The sequence below is a fragment of the Periplaneta americana genome, chromosome 17 (assembly GCF_040183065.1).
Source record: "Periplaneta americana isolate PAMFEO1 chromosome 17, P.americana_PAMFEO1_priV1, whole genome shotgun sequence".
Taxonomy (NCBI): domain Eukaryota; kingdom Metazoa; phylum Arthropoda; class Insecta; order Blattodea; family Blattidae; genus Periplaneta; species Periplaneta americana.
The window spans coordinates 39,174,036-39,198,935 of NC_091133.1; the positions used below are offsets into that span (position 1 = coordinate 39,174,036).

The 24,900-nt window shown below is 34.0% G+C and overlaps 1 protein-coding gene across 1 annotated transcript in view; it reads right to left on the reverse strand.

Annotated features, from left to right (window-relative positions):
- LOC138692736 (uncharacterized) overlaps nucleotides 1–24,900 on the reverse strand; it is a 420,307-nt gene that overhangs the window by 118,061 nt on the left and 277,346 nt on the right. Inside the window, exon 6 of the mRNA XM_069815928.1 lies at nucleotides 6,584–6,661. Within this exon, the coding sequence (XP_069672029.1) occupies nucleotides 6,584–6,661 (78 nt within the window). The remainder of the gene's footprint in view (nucleotides 1–6,583; nucleotides 6,662–24,900) is intronic.

Below are 24,900 nucleotides of genomic sequence, written 5' to 3' on the forward strand. Positions count from 1 at the left end.
GTATAGTACTTTAACTAATTTACCTCCTGAAGGTGAACATAATATTAATAACTATTTATCTTCTACACGTCTGTCCTGATTATTTCAGCAAGATACTTGGGAGCGTAGAAATACACGAAGCAATTCGGTATGTACTGAAACTTATGTTATGCTCTTAATTTGATTTCACTTTTAATTTACTTATTCCAATATTTTCATAAACAGAAAATAAGTAAATACTTATTCTGTTGATATTTAATATTTTAAATGTTACTGGATAATTTGTAAGAGAAAACTGTAAAGTTATAGCCACACTAAAAAAAAATAGCATGTAGTGTTTACTTTGAGAAAGTTCAAACTATCCTTTTATAACACAATGATTCACCTTAAAGTCTATATAAATTTGCGTGTAGGTATGTGTGTATACACACAAATATACCTACATACATACAATTACTGATATTTCTTTCTTTCTTTCTTTCTTTCTTACTTTCTTTCTTTCTTCCTTTCTGTATCTTAGTTTAACCTCTCCCTTTTACGTTCATTAATTACTGGCCTTAAAACTTCAAAATCTTATGCATAAACTATTCATTGTTAAATGTTTACAAAGTTATTATCCAAATGATATTTTTGTGTGTTTTCATAAATTTTGCGTCTTGAGTACCACATTAGATATTTTTCTCTAAAAATTATTGTACTCTCTCTCCTATCATTCTTTAAAATCTGGAAGAGTAAATAGAAATACCATCGGTAACTAAATCATTTTAGGACAGATGTCTAATAAGAATTGATAAAATAATTTCGTACTTTAATAATACTGAAATTAGCAACATTTTATAGATTTCATCATTGTTCTGTTAGATCAATTTAAACTAGTTTGAAAAAAAATTGGATAATGCACTAAGTTTCTTAATGGAGTTAATAGGAAAAATCTTTACATCGACATGCACGAAATACATTTCACATCAACATGCTCCAAGACAAATAAACATACAGATTATTTTATTATGACGAGGAATAAGTTAAAATTTTCTATTCTGTTCTTGTACAGTGATTAATTTTATATAAACAACCAGAAAATTGTTAAAACTTAAGCGATGAAAACTTTATTTGATAGCTGGTAAGTATAATGTTTTATTATTATTATTATTATTATTATTATTATTATTATTATTATGAAAAACCAAGCCCAATAATTGAAAAAGTTTATAAAAACAAGAAAGACTGCACCACTTCTTTCTCTTTTGTTAAAAGAATCTGTAAGAATAGGTGAATCATTGATGTAAATTGCGACTATGGGGCTAATAATAATAATTTTAACTGATGAAAATTCCCGATTTTGGGTTATTTTCTTACAAATGGGCGTTACTCCGTTACGTGATATGTGAGTGCGAAAAGAAACATAAACAATCCCAATGTGTCACTAGTGTGACACTTCTCACCCTTGAAGGAGAGTGCTAAAGTGCAGTACTCGAAGTAGTAATACAGAGGGAAAATTGTGCGTAATGATTGCTAACGTTTCCACCAAGTAAATAATCCGTGACAATCTGCAGGGGAATGTATGGAGGGAGAAGATGGATTAAACAGGGTTACTTACGTTGTTAATGCAAAATATTTTGAGACAATTTACATGGAGATGATAAAATCTCTGATAGTTCGACTTATTTAACTCAGTTTTATGTAAAATGAAATATATGTATACATTTAAGGGGAGATGGTTGTTATGGTGTGTGAAAAATGAGAAAAAATTGTCTGAAAACAACCCGGCATAGATTTGGTTCTAATGAACATAGATTTTTGACAATTTTTATGCTGAATGATGGAGCTTTTAGCTATTGAATTAACCTAGAATTCTTTCTATCTAGTTCTTTGTGAGAAAAACAATTTATTTTTTATATTAAAGGCTTTTTTGGAGTATCGTTACACAACAAACATTGGTGCACTTCATTAATTTTCTATAGTTCTGATTCTAACGAAATTTTAACCACTTATTGTCAGACGAAACTAAAGTAAAGCCATGAAATATCTACCTTTTAATATATCCATTATTTTAGTTCTAGGGCTCAAACGAAATTCGTTGTTGGAAAATATTATTTTTCCAATTATAAAAAATTGTCATAAATAATTTTTTTTAGTTACCTTGTAATAATTACATGAATATGACTAAGATATATCTATTAACATACCCTGAAAATTATATAACTCTATCTTAATTAGTTTCTGAGAAAAGTGCACTAATATCATGTTGTGTAACTATACCCTAAAAAATATAAAAAAAAACAAATATTTATGTCTTACAAAGAAATAGATGGAGCTTATTTTAGGTTAATTAAATAGCCAAAAGCTCCATCATCCAGCACAAAAAATTTAAAAAAGTTATGTTCATTAGAACCAAATCTATGCCGGGCTACTTTCAGGCAATCGTTTCTCATTTTTCACACACCGTAACAACTATCTCCCCTTACGAATAAGTGTAAATTGACACTTTACGCCAACAAATAAATACATAAACAAATAATTTTATTCTACTACAAGCTCAAGAATATGATTCGAAATTAAATTTGTTTTGTACTGCATATTACAAAATGAAACTGATAGTATAATACAGCGGAACTCTGGTTTGCAACTGCAATGGTGTCATACCATTGCCGTAACATACACGTGTACAGTCACGTCTCTTTTCAATTCACCTGTTTACACAGCAATACATCACAAGGCTAAAGATTTATTGGTGATTAAGCTGCTTGTATTATTTACAATGTCAAGAAATTTGTAGATCGAGAGAAGCAGGAAGAGTTGAAAAATACAAAATGTTTTATTCGAAAAACAGACTTGATACAATTAACTTGTTTGAGAAGTAATAAGCAAGAATAAAAAACTGGGTCATGAGGTTATAACTATCAATGGTATTTAATCACCGAAATTCTTGTGTATACGCCACAAATAATATTTTATTGTAAATTCGGGTATAGTTTGACATAAATTATGCGGAATAAACCTTACATTAAGCTTATGGAACACTTCATAAAAATCAGTCAACTGTGTTTATGGCACCAAAGACAAAGACTGATAGTACAATTACAGCCTCTGTAACAGGTATGTCAAAGCGCCTGTATTACGTGCTCATACTACAAGCAGTACAAATCCAACAAGGTTCACTTTTCAGCAAGTTAAAGTACAATCATCGCTCGTACGAGGAAATGATGTACGGGTTCTTGAAAGCACGCAGTGCAGACGCTTTGACGTCCCTGCTCTAGAAACTGTGTTAAAGTAAAATAAGATCGTCGTGTTATTTACAATGTTATCAAGTTTTTATACGGAGAAAAAAAAGGGGGAACTAATAACGCTTTTGAAAAAAAGAATAACGAAAAATGACATGTGACTAGTTTAATTATAGAAAACAATTTGGAAGATGGTCACCTCGGAAAAACTCAGGTGAGTAAGATAGCGTTCCTTCGAAACATTATATCACGTGCAAACGGGATATTACAGGTCCATAATATTCCGAGTGAACCTTAAGTAATGTGAATAATTTCAGGGTGGTATTCTTTGAGATATTTTAAACAAAAATTTGAATATAATTTTGCTCGTTTTTGCTTCCTTTTCCAGATAAAAATTGTTTTATGTGAACATAGCGTGTTTTAGGAAAACCATTGGTTTAATTCGCAATATGTTCAGTCGATTCAACAGAGCAGTGTATTATTATAATAATAAATAATTGAAATAATTTTAGTTTTTTTCTTCAAATGTGCAGAAATTTTATCCGAACAAATGTAACTTTTCGTTCTGCATAGGAATTTTATAATGTTACATTTGTTCGGACCAAATTTCTGCACATTTGAAGGAAAAAAAAAAACTAAAATTCATTCAATCACTTATTATCATAATACACTGCTCTGTTGAATTGACTGAGCATATTGTGAATTAAATCAATGGCTTTCCCAAAACACGCTACGATATGTTTCATATAAAACGATTTTTATCTGAAAAATGAAGCAAAAACGAGCAAAATTGTGTTAAACTTTTTTGTTTTAAATACCTCAAAGAATAACCCCACGAAATTAATGATATTACTTACGGTTCATCCTGTATATGGCTGCCGTAGCACGGGATGTAGCTCCGGTTGAGCATCGGCCGGTAAAATGCTGCCTACAACGGCGGAAGCAGAAATGGATTCTGAAACCTATCACACAGTAGATGTTGAAAGTCTCGTCTTTCCGCTCGTATATAGGCTTAATACCACGAGAATATTAATGCTGTTACTTATTCGTCTAAGCTCATCAACAGAAATTCTTGTTTCATGCTCAATATTAGCCCGGAGTTTCTCAAATTTGTGATATTCTTGAGAAACACTGTCTTTCCTCCTTTAAACCGTTCGTTTTGGGAAACTTTTTGTCCAACACTGAAGCTGTGGTTTGAGACTTCATCATTAGGTTTTGTATAATATTTCTTGAATGTGGCATTGCATTGGAATAAGTTTGAATAAACTCTCTTCGAGCAGAAGGAATAGAACTGCTTTTAAAGTAGCCTAAGTTATAAAAAACACGAACAATTTTAACGGGAGAAAGACAAATGTTTCGCACAAATTCGTACATAATTAGAGGAACTCCAGGCTAATATTGAACATGAAAAAGGAAGAATTTCTAGTGATGAGCTTCGACGAGTGAATGGCAACATTAATATTCTCTTGATATCAAGCTTGTATACGAGCGGAATGTAGACACTTTTAACATCTGCTTTAAGTAATGTTTCATAATCCATTTCTGCTTCCGTCGTTGTAGGCAGCATTTTACCGGCTGATGCCTCTACCTGTAGCTCGGGAGCCAGATCTCGTGCTACGGCAGCCATTTGTATTAAGGACCCCTTTTTACAGTACACGAATAAGTGTATTACCCGACAGAATTCAAGAACACGAATATAGTGACGTTACAATCTGACTAAAAATTTAAGACACATATTTCACTCGAGCATATTCAAATACAAATTCCTATTATATAGATGTCGACGACCCCTGAGATGCATTGAATTTCATAATAACAAATCACTGCCAGAAGACTCGGACATCACCCTGGTCAATGAACTACTTAGAGTTTAATATTTTTCACTGAATTTATTATTTTGAATTCAAACATGAAAATTACTCACATTTTCCGTTCAATATATCGCAAATATCAATAATATGCGAATTTATTAAAGCTGGACTCTTTGCACTCATTTAATCTGTATTTCGAGTGCCTGAGAGTCTGTTTCCTCAGTTGCCTTTACAGCCTGACTGTATAAACAGAAGTATAATTCCCTTCGGTGCATTAATTTGCAGGGATCCACTAGTCCCCGCTGTATTATACTTTCAGCAACGACTAGTTTCTATAATACAAAGAGTGCTGATAGTTTCTCGATAATTTAATTGAGCTTAACGAAAGTATATTGTCATAATATTTTTTTTTCGAGACAGAATGTCGAGAAAAAATTATCTTATGACATCATACATGAGTTTAAAAACTCAATTAAATTATCGCAGAGGAAATAATATGCGCGAATTATATTCAGTGTGATAATTCCGATACGAGGAAGACGCCATTTTCATTCGATTTTTTATAACATAATCATGATGTTCATGTTCATGGCAGTGACTTTCATCTTCGCAAAACACACACAATTTATTACCTTTATTGCAAGGAGAACAACGCGGATATATGAAATTTAATTTACTGTATTTAAAAACCACTGAATATTTCAGGTTATAGCAACATAATGAACCGCCATTAATTAATACGAGAATTCATGTCTTCTCTCCCGTAATTGAATGTACCAGAAATGGTAGGAATAAAACAAGTGAACTACAAGAAAACTAAACATTTTGAGGTTATACACATGTGCATGAATATATGTTTTTTACATTAAACGCAAGGTTATAGGCCTAACAATTTTATTAACTTCTTTTCCATCAACTCTTATTTGTAATAACTAATGGTACAATTGTTATTTATTAATAACTGTTCCATGTTGAGAGATAGATGTTAGTGTTTGATTGCTGATATTTTCTTGGAGTGAATATGCATGAGCACAGGCTTGCTATCGAAGCAGAGATTATGGTAAAAGAAATGAACGTAGGGTAAACAAATGAACATAAGAGAAAAATAATTATCGGTTATTAATTTTAGAGCACCATGCTATGTACTATCAGTATAATCAAATTCTCGTAGGTCAATCGAGTGTCAATGAGCTGGTTGATTGGTTGTATGGCGCTCGCTTGGAATTATCAAAATAATTTAATTATTATATTTGGACGAATAGCTTTTTTAATTAAACTCGAAAAAAAACGGAAGTCGGTAGCATAACTGAGATACTGAATTGAACATTCATCCTTAAAATTCCGATATCATCTTTTATAATTCCCAATATAATCCGCAGTCCCAGATACCATCTCCATGTAATTAATCTCAGAGTGACGTTTGGACACTGCAGGAAGCTATGAAAAGCAATGATTTGCCATCCAAGGATTACATTCAAATATACATATTAGCAATAAATTACAGAGATCAATGGTACATCGCTGACAGGATTAAAGGACACATATAAGGATACATATAGATTTGCACTTTACCAAATTGCGACAGAGGCATCGAAGGAGGTTCAAGGAAGGCTTGTAAGACTCTGCAAAGCTTACACTTCCCCATGGACTCTGGAAGGAAGATGTCTGTTCACTAGAATTATATACAGTGTTAAACTTCTCCAATGAAGCTTAGACGAGAATATACATGTCACTCAATGGTTAAATAATGTTGAGGTCAATAATTTTTAATAAATTATCCAGTAGTAACTCATACATACGTCAAGATTTTTCACAAAAGAAGGTTCGAGGTTTAATCACCTGTAAATTCTGCAAGCTGCAGTGAACTGAACGTCTTCAAAATAGATTTAGTCCAAGTATTTCAGTTTTTATTTCATCATTGTTCCACAATCGCCTCTCATCTCTAAATTTCCTCTATATTTAAAGTGAATATTAGATAGAGAATCAATATTTCCAGTAATTATATTCGCCAAGAAATATTATTCTAAATAAAGGCGGGGAGGTATCAATGTTTGATTATTCAGAAGAGTTAGAATTAAAATTTTCAATTGCTGATGGAACAAAGTAAGAATTAAAATGTTCATAACTTTTGAGAGTTTGCATCTACTACATCTTTAGGTGAAAAATCAGAGTGATGAAAATATATCCTATTCTCCGGAGTCATTGCAAAGTACCAGTCACCCAGTCAGCCACGTGAATTTAGCCTTTTATACTAACTCGAAGGCGTAGGATATATCTTCCTGTCTCTCTAACAGTACACCTGAAATGAAAATGAAGGCAGGTCCAACCTTCAAAACGTTATCAACTGATTATTTTAACTTTTTTACCTGAAGAGAAAAGAGTATAATCCTAATTTCTCCACTATAATAAAGGTAATTTATATGTTACTGAAACATTTAGATATTTAGGAATTTTATTCTTAAAATAATGTGACTCTTAACAGTGGGAACCATGCAGCTATAGGACTATCACTATTTTGATTTGCAATTACAACACAAAAGACTTGTATTGAAAACAGACAATATTATATTCGAAATGAGATTCAAAATTCCTGTAGCAGTCTTCACGTAATCTCCTAGTAAAAGTTCTGCATGTAAAACTCCGATCAAACTGAAAATTCCCTTCTACACCCGCACGCCGGAATGCATTGGGAAGAAAAGTTTAAGAAATTTAGTATCAACACGAACTGTAAAGGACAAAATCAACTTTCATAAATGACGTAATAATCTGCATTTGAGTAGGTTTTTTCAGACTATTAGATCACGCGTGCTTGGTGGGTTTCCGTGATCCTTCACTTCTAATCATCTAAACCTGCTGACTCCATAAAAATGTTCATTATCTAACGTTCTTTAACATAGATAAAGATAAAGCTAACCTATTGTTCCCGTGAAGGACAAAGGTCTTCTGCTAGAGGGGAAGCTCTAACTTTTCTAACGCGGTGAGCTAATTCGAGTTAGAAGTTGCACTTGATTATGTATTGGACATTATTTTGCAGTAAATTTTTAGTTCTTGTTAATGTCTGAATTGGCTTAATTTCCACGCACTGCTCAGAAGTCTCTTGAGGTTTTTCCATTTACTTCTTCCTCTTGCTACTCGAGACCATTGTTGACCTGCTCTCTCCTTAAAAAGTTCGCCCATCTGCGACCACGTTTGCCCTGAAGCCGTTTGCTTGCGAGGGGGTCCCACTTGTAAGTCCAATTGTCGTGCCTCAGTCTGACGGCGTCGCGACGTGGCCTCCCCATTTCAATTTTGTTCTGATGGCTAGTTGTTTGATGTTCGTTGTTGATGATTTGATGCAGCGTCACATTTGATATTATACCTCTCAGATATATACCTAGGATCTTGAGTTGCATTTTTCTGTGATATATTTGGATTGAGTTTTTTTTTTGTTTTGTTTTTTTTTTCCGTTAGTGACCATGTTTGTCACCCATAGAGTAATAAAGGGTATAACTTACACAAGCCTCCAGTGCTTCAAATTTGATTCTCCTGCTTAGTGCTTTACTGAATCAATATTGGCAGATAGTACAACGCACAGTTTGCAGTATACACTAAGTTAAACTGTGGCTTATAAGTTACACATCTATCTACACAGTGAATCACGAGGATTTACCGTCCTATACGGAGCTTATTTCTGAAGATATTTTGAGAAAAAATCATGTGAAACATAGTTCCTATTCTCAATATTTTCAGAGTTCCATTAATTTAAAGTTGTTTGTAAAATACGTTTTTTCTTTAGTTTGAAGGTAAATGAATAATACAAATAGAGAACGAACTATTCAGAAGTATCATTTCTTTAATTGGAAAGTATTATGAAGCTAAAAATGTGCTGTGAACTCCTTAGTTGCTTCGTACAGACATCTTTTTCTATTTTTAACTAGAAAATTACATTATTCTTGCGAACTTATCACAACAATTATTACAAATCACACCACTTCCACCGATTTAATTATTTGTAGTTCAATTTTGCATCCTAATTTACAGTCTTGCAGACTTGGAGACATTTTTAAAAATGTTGCTGTCCGCTTGAGTACACTTGGCCGCACACTTGTGAACGGCACTCGTCGCGCTACATAACTGCATACGGCTATCTTTGTTTTCCGTAGCGCTCACGCTGGCTGCTGACTGCACGCTGACCAAGATCACGCGTTCACAGCAATGCGTTCCAATAATGAAACGTAACTCTGTAAATATTGAGAATAGGACCCATGTTTATATGACAGTTTTTGCTCAGAATGTCTTCATAAATAAGCTCCGTAAAGAACGGTAAATCCTCGTGAGTCACCCTGTGTATGTAGATATAACATATGTATCAGCCACAGGTTTGGCTCGGACGATAGCGAATTTGGCTGCTGCGAATTTGGAGTTGCGGTCGGGCGTAAGTTCGATTCCTGCTGATTATCTAGTTGGGGTTTTTCCAAGGTTTTATCCAGCCGTTAGACAAATGTCAGTTAAATTATGGCGAATCCACGGCCTCATCTCGCCAAATATCCTCTAGCTATCATCAATTCATCGAAGCCAGTAGTGGTTACAGCGTCGAGAAATAACATGCGATATTATCAATTTTGGAAAAATAGTTTTCAAATATTATGCTGCTTTTATCATATAACTTGCAGAGTCAATAACAAATAGTAGTTACAATTCCATGCTGTACATCCGATGGCCGAAGTGTTTTAGGCTAAAGCTCTTAGAAAGAACTGACTCACAGTAGTATAATTCACTGAATCTAGTGCTACACAAGCGAGAATTCATACTTTCATCTACAGAAATCCATATTTCCTGGTCTATAATAATAATAATAATAATAATAATAATAATAATAATAATAATAATAATAATCTAACCTAAAAGTTTCTCGAAATTTTCTCTTTTACATATATTAACTTGTGTTAACATCTATAATGAACTATTCTGAGATCGAAAGTCGTACGTTTAAAAATTGTTTTATGTCTGTCTGTCTGTCTGTCTGTCTGTGTTTTGTTACCTTTTCATTCGATAATGTCTGAACTGATTTTTATGGAAGTTAGCATATAAAATAAGTTGGGTCCCACACAGATTTTAGGATAGGCTATATGACATTCAAAACACTTCCTTTGAAAGGGCGTATATAAGGAGGTCTGAAGTAAATAATTCCACATATCTGGCTGATTATTCATTTTAAAAATATTGTTACATAACGAAAATTGCTTTAAAATGTTTTGGACAAGTTTTATTCTGTACAAAATTGTGATTGAATTTGTATTTAACGAGACATAAGCATTTTAAAATAACAATGCATTTTATGTCAGTGCTGCCTCAATCACACCCATATGCGTATCAAATGAAATTAAATAAATTAGTGTTTATTTAAAGCGGCTTTGCACAACAAAGGGAATATATTCATTTAATACAATTTTTATGGATATATATTGCATTCTATGATATGAATATAAATGTTTATTTTATATTGTTTTTATTAATACAATATAAAGAGAGAATGTATGTTTGTATGGGGTAATTTCACAAACTACTTAACCGATTTTGATCATTCTTTCACCATTGGAAAGTGTAGTTGCTCTAGATGAACATAGGCTATTATATCATTACGTTAACTCCTGAGTGAATCGAGGACTGGGTACATATGCGCCATAAGGTGCGATTAAAACAAATCCCTATTCACAGAAAAATTGACGTATTGTCGAAACTAAAGATGACTGAATAATGTATGTGGTTAAATTTAATGTCATTTCAATGTAATATGATTTTTCATTAGTGTCCGAAAAAATACCGCGATTATTCTAACGTCTTAAGTGAATATTTCATATAACAATAATAGAAATGCTGATTATTAAATTAATATCGCGTCATATCGGTATACTTATTAAGTTTTCAGCAATAAAACTGCTTTATTTTTGTCCCTCATACTTTGGTTGTTATTGTTGCTTTACTGTTATAAAATTACGGACAGGTTTAGGGGAGAGTCGGGTAGTATCGGACATCGGGTAATATCGGATAGTGAGTTTCTTTCATCTACCACACGATGACAGTACCTGATTGACATGGTTACGTTTCTGTGATGTCGCATAGAAAAAGTAACCATGTCATTCAGGTAGTACCATATGGTGTTAGATGAAAGAAACTCACTGTCCGATATTACCCGATGTCTGATACTACCCGACTCTCCCCTAATGTTCCAACAACTAATTATCTTTAACTAATTGGTTATTTTACGACATTTTATCAACTTTTCAACTTTTATCAACTATCGACTTTTTCAATATTATTGTTTTATAAATTTACATGACGAGTGTGACAACATTTTGTAAATATAATATCGGAATGACTTTCAGGATACAGATCAGCGATACAGCGCCATCCCTATTTTCTTCCTATCATTGCTTTGCTACGTAAACATCTGTGCTGGCGAAATGCTTGCTTGTCTGCCTAGTATGAGGCTACTCAGCTTATTTCAACTGATAATGTTACCTCCAAAAGAAGGACCTGGCAGTGTAGATAATGGGCTAATTTTTTGTTATATGTCTTTTCTTAACAAGACCTTTCAGTGTGCAAAGTTTGGAAAAAATATCATTATTACATAGTTGAAGATTTCCTTGTTAAGCCTAATTCGGTGTTGAAACATGGCATCTCGTTTGAGATTTACCACTGAGGATGACATTCATATACTTAGACCAATTCAGGATGGATAAATTATTCAGGCCGCAATACAAGAAGGTTCAGGAAAGAATTTTTCGTTGAGATTTCAATAGATAAAAGATTAAGTCGTGTGTATTCCGCCAAGCGAAAACGGTCCTTTTGTTTAACTCGCCATTACTCGGAAACCGGAAAAGATTTTGAGTTGTGACCAATTTTAAAAGTAATTTCTATTCTTTACCAACATGTCTTTCGTTTTGATCCCCATATAACGTGAAAAATGAAACAGTTTGGCGCTTACCAACTTTTGAAGGTGTATCTATAAGTCTACTCTGAACAGATCACATCGAAGTTAGAATTTTTTTCTCACTTTTCAAGAAAAATGTTGATTTCGAATTGATTTCTATGCTTTCCTTATGCATTAAACTATAAATTAAAAAAACTTACAGCGCGATTAATTGACTATCATGGAAGCTACGACATAATAAATGTTTAACGGAGTGGGAAATATCGTATAATAGAGCTTTACGCTAAAGGAATACGTGTACCGATCCCGAACTATTCTTTTCAAAGTTTACGAACGTGAATATACTGAACATACGTCATCAAATACGTCACTACTGACGTGAATGTAGAGTTAACCGTTTAGCGGACTAAGAGGGTGCGAAAACTCTCTATTGCTACGTTTTTCGAGCTGTAATAAAAATTCTTGGATCCTTATTTCAACTTTTCTTCAAGGAAATTAAATTGAAAATCAGAACGCGAGATTCTATCAAATTTAAATCAAGGCACTTTGACCAGTAGAATGACGTTCACCATACGAATGAAATATTACTGTTCATGCAAGGCTCTATTACAGTTAGTCCGTGATGTGAGTCAGTCTAGGTATTTATCTAAGTCAAATTGTATTATGGGCTCGTGAAGAGATAAGAACGGAAAGCACGCAATTTTCGTCGACTTACTTTCTGTATTTCAATGAGTTGTTAGGACTGTCTTTAATTTCATTACTCCATATGACTATCACTCATTTTCTTTCAGACTGTTGATGTGTATGCAAAATAGTCACTGTATAGCTGAGACTAAGCCAGGTAGCATGCATGTAAGCATTCAAAAGTAAAACAAACAGCAGCTTCATTTTATAAACTGTTGCGAAAATAATACATTCTAAACGTTTATTATGGGTTCATCTTATAAGACTATTTTCACTGCAGCAGCGCAATAAAAATTTTAAATAGTGTTAGAACACGAATGTTGCGTAATAATAACTTACTAAACAGAAGGAAATATGTATTTGGATGGAACATGCAGTACATATATTTTAGCCGTTAGAATAGCGTAAACCTCGCCTGGGCGGGGGTAGAACGTTTCAGAACGTCCTACGTCAAGAAGTGTGAAATGAGAACTCTGCCATAGATTCAATAGCAAATTATCCTTCTCTCTTTCTCTCTCTCTCGGCAAAGTTTACGTCGCCTGTCAGACTTTATGGAACGAAGTATAGTTCGGTTCGGTTTGATCCCCGTCCTCGTCCTTATAACTGAATGATGAATTTGCAAAACGACTTAAGTCCCTAGAATTAGTTTTGAGAAAATTAAAAAAAAACTGTTTTTGGCTTCGCTGAATCATATATTGTTACAATATAATTTTTTATATGTAAGAGAAATAGTTTTATTATAAAAATTCATACTTTTGTACTCTTCTTCAGGTAGTAAAAATTAATTATCTTCAGGACTTAAGTTGTTTTGCAAATTAACTTCAATCCTGCATCATAATTATTAGGTTACTGACACATAAACATGTTTAACTAAATGTATTTATACCAAAATCACAAACTAATCTTATTTCAATTGTCGAAAAACATTATTTTGAACAATTTGTTAATCACAAGAGCGCACACCTCTGATGGAGAAAAGGATGATGTTGAAGAAATGTTTCTGAGCACTTATTGCCATTAAGAATTTGATTAGTGTGTTAATTTTTATTTTGTCCCGGACAACTGTCGCAAAACAACCACAGTTCTTTAATATACTGGATGGGACATAGTTATTAAAGTAGTGTGCAGGAGAAAACTACATACTTCATTAAGACTTTTCTTGGCCTTCCCTCACGGTAGACACAAAAGGACATTTCACTAGTTTTCATGTTGTGCACAGAGAAAGCTGGGACGGTAAGCTGGCGATAGTAGTGCATATCCTGAACTGGTGTTTAGGCAAGCATACATTTTTCATGTAGTCAAATGTGACAGCAAGATAATTCCCTCTCTCGATGCTTACGTTGGCTCCATTTTGCAATACTTTTTACTTCAGCTAGAAGTTTAGCACGATTACTGAGCATATTGCTTTTCATTTTCATGTTCTATTCTTCAAACGTAATAAATTTTCTCAAGTAAAGATTTACCAATGAAAACAGACAAAAACCATTTTGTCAGCTGATTCTATAATTAAAATTACATATTATGTAAGGTTCTTCAGTACTTGACAGGTAAAACAACTTAAGTCAAGGACTAAAGTCGTTTTACCCCTTAACCAACCTTTTTGCTGCTAAGAAAAACGATATAAAAGTCGTGGATAAAAAAGTCATTCTGCTATTAAACGATGGCACTTGCACACAGTAACATAATCATGCTCTCAACTCAAAACCCTCAAAATGTGGACTTAAGTCGTTTTGCAAATTCACCATTCAATTTATTTTGGGTTTTCTATAGCACGCGAAATTTAAGTTTTTTCTCGAGAAAAGTGGAAAAATGATCTAATTTTCAGATGGAAGATAGTTTCGAAAGTGAAGAATTCATATAGAAAGTTAGTTTAACTCGAAATATATATTAGTAAATAGACAATGTCTTCCGATGTTCCGAGTTACTTTAGGGTTGCTTCTATTGTAGTGCCGATAAGCTAATATTGTTTAGTCAATCCGAAGAATGTATTGATACCATTTTCCTTGTCCCGACTAATTTTTTGTTTTAGTTAACAATTTATAACTGTTATCTGAGTGCTTCATTTCCGGTAATATATGATCTTCGCGAGTATGTCCAGTAAATGTGAACAACAAATCAAAGCCTTTTATTATCCCTGAACTCGGTGACTAAAGCTAGGATTTTTATTGTGTACAAATGAGATAATGCGTGGAGATGCAGAAGTAACGCAATCAAAATCTTATAATGAGCTATTTGCTTATATCTAGAACTTTCATTTTCTCCGCTTTTCAAAGTATATTAATTTCAAGGACAGTTCTTGATCGGCCTTACTATCAGTGCAGCATCAGAGTGTTGTCCCTGTAATACTGAAAGGAAAAGCAGAGATCTACATTACTTATCGCACCCTTTTTCATTTGATTAAGTATTCTAAGGATTGTTGATGAAAGTGATAAGCATGCGACATGCTCATTTCTTCGCCAAATCCACTTGCTCAAACAATGAACAATTTAAACACCCTGGCCGTGACAACAAGGTTCAAAGTACGGAGAGCTTTTTCTTTGCATTGATCGCGTCGTCACGAGCTGAGCGTGCGGCACATGCAATAATAAGCCTACACTTTTCGACTAATCGCTCCTTTGTTTGAATAAGACGTTGAACTACATGCTGACAACTTTATTTCATTGTACAAACGTTCATTCTTTCTAGTTACAATCTAGTCTTTAAAATCCTTCTTAGAAAAAAGCTTTGTCGCACAGATATTTTTGATCACACATACAACGAAACAAAACTAATTTTATTACCTCAACTAGTCCTTCTCTTGTGATCCAGGTCGCTCGTCCTTTGGTCATGCGCAATGAAAATATCTGTGCGACAAAACTTTTGTTCTGATTCTTAGCCAAAACTAAACATTCGAAAGTAGCGAATGTCCTCATCGTGTTGTTTTCGTCTGTGTTCGGCGATTTTCTCGAAATATTACATCAATTTTGTTCGTAGCCGTTACAGAGATATGTAAATGTAAAAAAATATAACTTTACTTCATTGCATGAACAGTAGGGAAACATGCCCAACATTCTTTCCTTAGAACTTAAAACCCAGGAAACTTTCTTCAACAGTTTAGACATAATTTTTAAAAGTCCCGTGTACGAGTTACTGCGAGTACACAAGAAACATGGTTTTACGACTTCGATTTCAAGATTTGATTTCTTGGTTCTCCTGAGTATCACATGAGTGAGTAATTTTACTTGGAAAATACTTATGTACAATTCAATTCTTTAATGTTTATATCACATTGCCAATTTTTTAAAGAGAAAAAATATTGCTAAAACTGAGTACAGTAGAGGAATAATAATTATATAAAATAAATTTGTTCAAATTTAAATATACCGGCACAGTGTATAATTCTGCTCAAACATGAGTAAGCCTATAAATTCATAAATTAAGTTACAACATGTTATTGTTTCTGATTATGAAATCGCTTTCGTGTACAATCCAAGGAACTGGTGTTAATCTTAGTATTTAGATCAGGCCTGCACAAGGTATGCGCTCTCCGAGCCGGCTCACAGTTTATGACCGGAAAGCAGATATTAGATGCGCTCTGTATAAGGGTGGACTGGAAGAAGGGCTGATCTCGTACAAAATATACACAAAAGGAAGTACTAGTACGAGTGTTTGTGAAATGAATTTCCGTTCAGTATTTGCAAAATTATCTTAGATTATTATTAATTAATTAATAAATATTTATTTTGCAGAAATAATAGGAATTCTATAGCTACTTAAAATGTACAATATCATTTTCTCATATTTTTATTTATCAGTATGTCAAAACGAGGTTTTATGCTGTTGGCAGCTGAAAGAAACAGTAGCCTACTGATCGTAATGAAACATCAGTTACAGATGTTCGATGTCTGCCTTTATTAAAGTTGATTACAGGAAACAGTTGCTCACAAATATAAATGTTGAGCCAAACATAGCAATAATTTTCACAGCCAGTCTGTGTAGTCGTGGATATTATTGCTAATGTTTAGTCTTGTAAAACTCAACCAGGCTAGTAGTATTATTCAAACGATCTTTAGCCATTAGGTCACATTGAAGATCAATAAGTTTGAGCTGTAAATCGTTAAATGTTAAATGTTATTTTCCGTCTTTTAGATTCCTCCATATTGCACTGTAGCAGTAGGTAAGCAACGTGGAATAGATACTGAGAATAGGCCTACACACTGCACTCCACTAGATAGCTGAGTGGTCGTTTCCCTCTCCTCTACCTATAGCAAGTCTATGTGATTCTGGTTTATCTTCCTCTCCGTTTCGGCGAGCGGTAAACATGGCTCTCCCGCTCCGAAGGAGCGCGCGCGCTCGTTGACCACTGTTTGTGCAGTTATGATTTAGATGAAGAGCAAATTATTTAACAAATTTATGCATGTATTTTAAATGATAGTTTGAAGCTGTAACCCAGTGTACTATTTAATATACGGAACGTATTTAAATGTTACAAAACGCGTATAATGGAAAAAATATGAGTCATTTTAATAGCCTAGATTTCTTTTCGAACACTTGAGAATAGCCATTCCAGATAAATACTGGGTAACAACGAAAATGTTTCTCTCGATATTTCAATTGGTTCTGGTTCAGTTTTTCTCACTGATTTCAAATCTGCAATTACCTTCCCTGAAATGATAACGGTTCCGGAAATATAACAATATTCTTAATTATGTTTGTTTTACGATGAAGAATGATTTCCAGTGGTGATTGTAGAAATTCACCGGACTCTTTCTGTTACGTTTGCGGATATTACATAATTACAAAGCAGAAGAAGCATAACATAACACCGGGCACCAAATATTATACAGCTTACAACGCTTACTTTAGAATACCAATAGGAGACCAGAAAAATTGAAAATTGATGGCTTTGGAAAGGTCGAGATAAAAGCAAAAATCAAATTAACACAAGATGCGTACAATCTAGAGATGAGGAAAGTAACAAGAAGCGTGAAATCTGTTGGTGGGTCAGATGCCATCAGCAAACCTAAAGAACATGGTTTCCAGTTGCTGATAGGATTTTGCACCAAGTGGTGCAAATGAGAGAAAGATAGTCTTAAGAAATTTTGAGAACTTTGTATGAAAGCATTACGATCTTGATTTATATACTATTTAAGTCTGGAAGTTCAAAAGGGGCTAAGTAACTGCCTTCTACTGAAAAATGAGATTTTGATGTGTGCGCGTGGTATATACCTATGTAATTATTACACTGATTCATTTATTCATAGTTCTCCATCTAAGAGTTAATCTTTCACTGCAAACATAGCAATCTCCAGTCTTCCCTATTTTTCGCCTTCCTCTTAATCTCCGCATATGATCCATATATCTTAATGATGAGTATCTATCACCTAGTATCTTTTTCTGCCACGAACTATTCACTCGTTCACCATTCCTTCCAGTGCATCCTTCAGTACGCAGTTTCTTCTTAGCCAGTGACAAAGTCAAATTCTTTTCCTCTCCCTGGTCAGTCTCAGCATTATTATTTCGGCACACGCTCCACTCTTCTCCATATCTACATTTCAAATGTTTCTAGTCGTTTCTATTCACTTCGTCACAATGTCCATGTTTCTGCTCCATACAATGCCATACTCCACACAAGGCACTTCACTACTCTCTTCACTAGTTCTTTTTCTTGAGGTCAGCAGAAGATACTCATTTTTCTGTTAGAAGCTTTCTTTGCCTTTTGACTTCTTTGCAGAAGCACATAGTACACCCCAAGTATTTTAAGCTGTCCGTTTGTTATATTTAGTGCAGATAATATCTGAACTTCTGTCTAGAACTTTAATATTGTAGCTTACACTTTGGAACATAATACAAATATTAATAATAACAATAATAATAATAATAATAATAATAATAATAATAAATTTATTTATTCTGGTGGTGTTAAGGCCATCAGGCCTTCTCTTCACGCCACCAGATATATGTATACATACATCGTATAAACAAAAATGTTGTAATGAAGCCAAGGAATTTCCAGGCGCTAAATACAGCAATGTAATTTTCGATTTCAATTTTGAAAGTAAAGCATTTCTTATATCGGTATCAAACCTTTGAATATAATGGTACTACAGTATGATGTAGAAGATTATCAGAATTGTCTGTTGTCATCTGTAACATTAGTATATATCTGCTGTTGAAAGTTCTTTTAGAATTCTCGCATATGTATCTAAATTCTCCCTTCGAACAATCCACTTTTTCACCCATAATATACAGTATTCTTTTATGTTTTTTCTTTGTTCCAAATTAGAAATCATCTCCGCAACCAACAAAGTTACGACTATTAGGCAAGCGCTATGAACAAGTTCCACTTCATTTGACATGCTACGTCCTCATGCAACATTCAGGTAGCTGCCTCATTTGAAAATAGCACTGGCGAGGCAAAATAAAGAAACCTGTGTAAACCTTTACTGGCGCAAAAGTACGACTGGAGTGTTAACTGGCGCCAATAAATCCATGCACGTGTAAACCCACCATGACTCAGACTACAGTGACAGTGATCTTTCCAGTCATAATCATCATTTTCTAAATCAGCAGGAACTAGATGACCTAGTACGTCATCTTGAATTACCAAAATCGAAAGCAGAGCTCTTATCATCCTGTCTACAGGAATGTGGAAGCTGAAGAATCACAAATATAGGAAGCGGCATCACACATTCGCACAATATTACAGTAATGATGGTCATCTCTGTTACGGTAGGGACATCAGTGGTCTCTTTGGTGAAATTGGAGTAGCGCACAATCCCACTGAATGACGTCTCTTCATAGACAGCTCACATACTAGTTTGAAGGCTGTGTTGCTGCACAACGGCAACTTACTGTATACACGAGCATTCCAGTTGATCACTCTGTTCTATTGAAGGAGGACTACAGCAATGATAAACTGATACTAGAAAGGATCGTGTACGAGAGAGCTATAAGTGTGATGTTTGCGGTGATTTCAAGATAGGTTTCTTTACTGGGACTCCAGAGTAGATTAACTAATACCCATGCTTCCTCTGTTTATGGGACAGTCGAGCAACAGGAAAACACTATATCCAACGAGATTGACCTTTACGTAGCAAACTTGATCCAGAACAACTGAATGCCCTACATGAATCTCTTATTGAGAGGAAAAAGATTTTACTACCTCCCTCCACATTAAATTGAGAATGGGGAGCAGTTTGTTAAAGCTCTGGACAAATTGTCAGATGTTTTGCAACATATTCGCTCTATGTTTTCACGTTTATCTCATGCAAAGGTATTTGCTGGGGTGTTCACTGAACTTCTAATTAAACATATGCTGTAGTCCACAGAGTTGGAAGAAATGACACCACTCGAATCAAATGCCTGGCAAGCATTTCGTGTGCACGGCTTCCTAGGCAATAAGAAGAGTCCAAATTACCGAGAGCTGATTGAGAACTTGATGCATATATATCAAAACTTAGATTTCAGAATGTCAACAAAGCTGCATTACCTGCACTCCCATTTGGAATTCTTTAGACACAATCTAGACGATGTGTCTGAAGAACATGGAGAACAATTCCACCAAGACATAGAGACTATAGAATTGAGGTATCAAGGAAAATGAGATACAACCATAATGAGAGTCTACGTATGGGGTTTGGTCAGAGATAGTAACCAGCAACACAAAAGGAAAGTACGATCACATCTTTATTTTTAACATACTTAATTCAAGACTGCTATCGCATAAATATGTATTGTCCTTCGTAAATATTATATTATATAGTCATTATTATTTGTGTAGGCATAATAAATATGCATATTACTTAAACATATTCGGTAAATTTCCCAAAGAACTACTGATGCTACATTGAAAATACTGACAGCAATACTGTGAACAATTTTTTCACAAATAAAAGTTGTAAAATCAAAGAGAATTTCGCATATCACAGACAAATATCTCGTTGCTGAGTTAACATTGGCTACGTGCTACATCCATCTTCACTTCTAATTTTAATGAGTTAATTACACATCCATCATAATGTTTAATTGTGTATACAATAACATAAAAATATAATTATAAATCAAATGAAATTGAAAAGAAATCAACAATCTACATGAACAAAAACTTATTGAACTCCTACCTCCCCTCTTTGCTGTGTTTTGCAGGTTTTATTTTACATGACTTTGTCTTTGCCAACCACTGATCTAGAGTAAGTTGGAAGTGAAGTAGACATATAACATAGCCTAATCTGGTATTCAAAGCATTTTAGTTACTAAACCTCGTGTTTATTAATCACGGGACATCCATTGTTTTTTCCTCGTCTGAATTTCCTAATAAGTCCGCACACGCAGCATAATCTTGAACCCAAAGTAATTTAATTAAACCTCGTGTTGTGTTTTAGTTATAATTTAATAATTTATTTATTTAATCTGGCAGATCTAAGGCCAGTAGGCCTTCTCTTCCGCCCAGCCAAACTCTAATTCTAATTGAATGCAATTGGCTTACAGTACTTATGGGGTACCCATTCCTTTCTTTTGACTTGATTTCGTAATAAATTCATTTTCCATCGCATGCGGCAACGGTCGTTTTCGAATAATGATTACCGGTATTTATTTGTGTCGTGTTGAGACGGATTACTCGTAAACTAAAGATCTTGAATGTGAAGTAAAACAATTCATTGCGAAATTCCAAACGTTGTTAACAGTTCTGTAGTGCTTAATATTAGTCTTTTTTCATTCCACTTGACAGAAAATCATCAACATCAGGTAGCTGTCTGGATTAAGGTCTGTCTCACTGTTAACAACTAAGCTGCAACCATGAACCAAATGAATATAGTACTTTTCTTCACTACTCCATCTTTAATTTTATAAATTTCTTCGGGAAATGCCGTCATTGTTGGTCTAGTGGTTACCATGTTATTCAATGGATTCGAGATACGCGGGCTCAGTTCAGACGAGGGCAGTGAATATTAAAAAACGATAACATTGTTATTAAAGATGCGGGTCCGTTTCTAGATTTACGACACATAAAATAACTCTGTATCTGATAGGATGGTCCACGAAAAATATGTCGACCATTTCTTGCCTATATTAAATTTCGTCGCAGAATAAACTCTTCAGTTGAAAGCTTCATTAAATGAAGATCGAGAGAATATGAGAAATGTAGAACCATCTCCCGACCAAGCTCCTGGATAGCTGCTTACATTATGTTAACGGAGTGTGGGAGTGCATCATCGTATTGAAGCAGCACTTGATGCAGTCTTCCCGGTCGTATTTTCTTCAATTACGGCCGCAAGACATCTGAGTATTGATAATAAATGTCAGCATTGTGGTTACATTCCAGGGAAGCAGTTCGTAGTATACAACACGAATTCTTTATCTCACCAGACGCATAACACATTATGTGAATAGACACTACCTTTTGCAAGGAGTGTTGTGTATTGAAACAACAGAACTATTTCTTTGCACAGCTTTATCATATGGAATTCTTCTCGTACACGAGATAAATGTTTCGAGCCGTCTCCGCTGCCTTTGCTCCTCTATTAAACTCAAACAGAAGAATATGTCAAAAGTGTTTTTTATCACTTGACACTCCATTTTCTTTAACCACAAATAGCACAAACCTTCTTTTCTTAAGTTGATTATTTAACGACGATGTATCAACTACGAGGTTATTTAGCGTCGATGAGATTTGTGATAGCGAGGTCGTATTTGGCGAAATGAGGCCGAGGATTCGCCACAGATTACCTGGCATTCACCTTAGGGTTTGGGAAAACCTTGGGAAAAAACCCAACCAGGTAATCAGCCCAAGTGGGGATCGAACCCGCACACGAGCACAACTCAGACCGGCAGGCAAGCGCCTTAATCGACTGAGCCACACCGGTGGCTCAAACCTTCTTCAAATCCGAAAAATTCAAGGCGTATTTATAAGCACAAAGCTCCACATAAAAAATGACAAACAATAAACTTTCTCCTAACAATGCAGTGTTGTGTTGACAAACAAAAACACAACGAATTTATACATTAACCTAATGAATAGATTGTCACATTCTGAACTTAATAAAATATCAACACATTTTGTAACATAAGTAACACATCCACTTTGGAAGTCGAAGAGTCCGTTCTAATAATAAACATTTATAAATCCTTCAGAAATCTAGGGCTAATATATTGCAAATTCATGTCTAATGATTTGTAGAACCATTAAATGGTATGGTTTTAAATGTTAATAAAATTAAGATGAATACAAGTATATACGTGCTTTTGAAACTACAATGTGAAATCTCTTCTTGTAAATAACTCCTTGTGAACCCCCGAACTACACTTTTGCAAGTCTTCTCGAGGTCTCTGAAACACAGACACGTCTCTACGTAGGCGTCTGTGTAATGCGGGTGTTCATTTTTCTACAAAGCTGGAAGTAAGGCCCTTTCATTAGGACACGCAAAGTAAGAAACAAAGAACTTTCATTTCCCAGAGTAATTAAAGCACGCAGTACGTAGTTCCAGAGGCTTCTCAATCTTAAAGTGATGGCGCAATGTTACAACTGTCTCCGTCAACAAGACGTTAAGTGTTATTTCACACGCAAAATGATATATTACACTGTTACCTTACATATAATATTGGATTATAAATTCTAGTTAAAGATAAAGATGTAGCCCACAGTATTTCTTAATTGCAATAAAGAGCAAGATGAGTGATATTTTGTCATGTACAAAATAGGCTCCTGAGGATTTTCTAATTTCTTCAGTTTCCCTTATCGTTCAGAATTTTAATCCACTAACTAACTAACTAACTAACTAACTAACTAACTAACTAACTAACTAACTAACTAACTAACTAACTAACTATAGACGTGGACAACTTATTAGACTAAAACGTTTCCTTTGAAACAATATAATTCGTTATATCAACAATCAATATAATTCACAGAGTCTCTATTGTTGTAAATATGATTCTTTACATTTTCTGGTATATTTTTCCAATGGTTAAGTATATTTTTTGGCTATGTTGGTAATACTGGTGTTTTAATTATATACTGCAGAAGATATTCTCCCTGGCCTGCAAGAAGACCGGACATGAACGAAATTGAAAATCTGTGATCTATACTGAAGAAGAAAGTGAACAAAAAGAGGCTTACAACAAAACATGAACTCATTTAAGTACTGTCTGATATCTGGATAAATGATGCTAATATTCAAAGAAAGTGTCAAACTTTGGTTTCCAGTATCCCTGACAAAATCAACATATTAATAAAAAATAAGGGAATGTTCACAAAATATTAGTAACCTCAGGACTCAATTTTCTATTCAGTATTTCTGTGCAATATACATTTTTGTTCATTATTTCTACCGATAAATACAGCTTCGATGCACATATAATTAATTTCGTCTAATAATTTGTCCACATCTGTAACTAAATCTCTCTTTACTTTTATTTTCCGTCTTATGTTATATCCTTTCATCTCTCACAAAATTATAGAGGGTAAAAGTTAAAAGTCGGGGTGAACTAAACGGAGTAAATAAAGACATGGAATATTTCGTTATAAGGTGAATATTTTTAACTTTCATTCAAACGCCATTAGCAGCAGCAGCAACAGCAGTAGTAGTGTTCGCACATGAAATATAAATACAATAACAAGACTATACAATAATATACTAAATGATGTAACTACAAACAAAATACAATAGGCACAAATTTCAAACTGAGCAAAATTAACAACAGAAGTTTAGTTGAATGTTTTAAATAGCAAATCACAGGCTAAGTAAAATTTACGAAAAACGATACAAATAAATTTCTAAAGTAAATAGAAAATCGCAAGCTATCTAAAATTAACAATAATAATAGAAATGGATTTGTCAAATAAATCACAAATCTCAAGCTACGTAAACAGCGATGTAAAAGAATTTTGAATTAAATATCAAATTACAAGCTAACTGAATTTAAAATTTAACACAAATGAAAGTTTAATTACTCTTAAATGGCAAATTATAAGCAACTAATATAAACAATATGTCACAGAACTAGATACGGAATAGACCAAACATAAATCGAGGCGTACAGCAGAGCAAAGGTAGGCCTACAAAGGTAAGAAGTTTGATATAAACCTATGTGAAAGCTGAGTTTATAGTACCTACATTAGTTGTCCTTTTGTAGCGGGCAGAGAGTAGAAATGTGTGGCCAGAAACAGAACTGAACGAAGTTTAGATACTCTAATGAATTGTATAAATTATCCAATCTTGTGTTTAAGTGTCAAACCTAATGGTAATTGTGCAGGCTATTACCACAGTCTAGTACATATAGTCACGAAGCTCAATATATAGGGAATATGCAT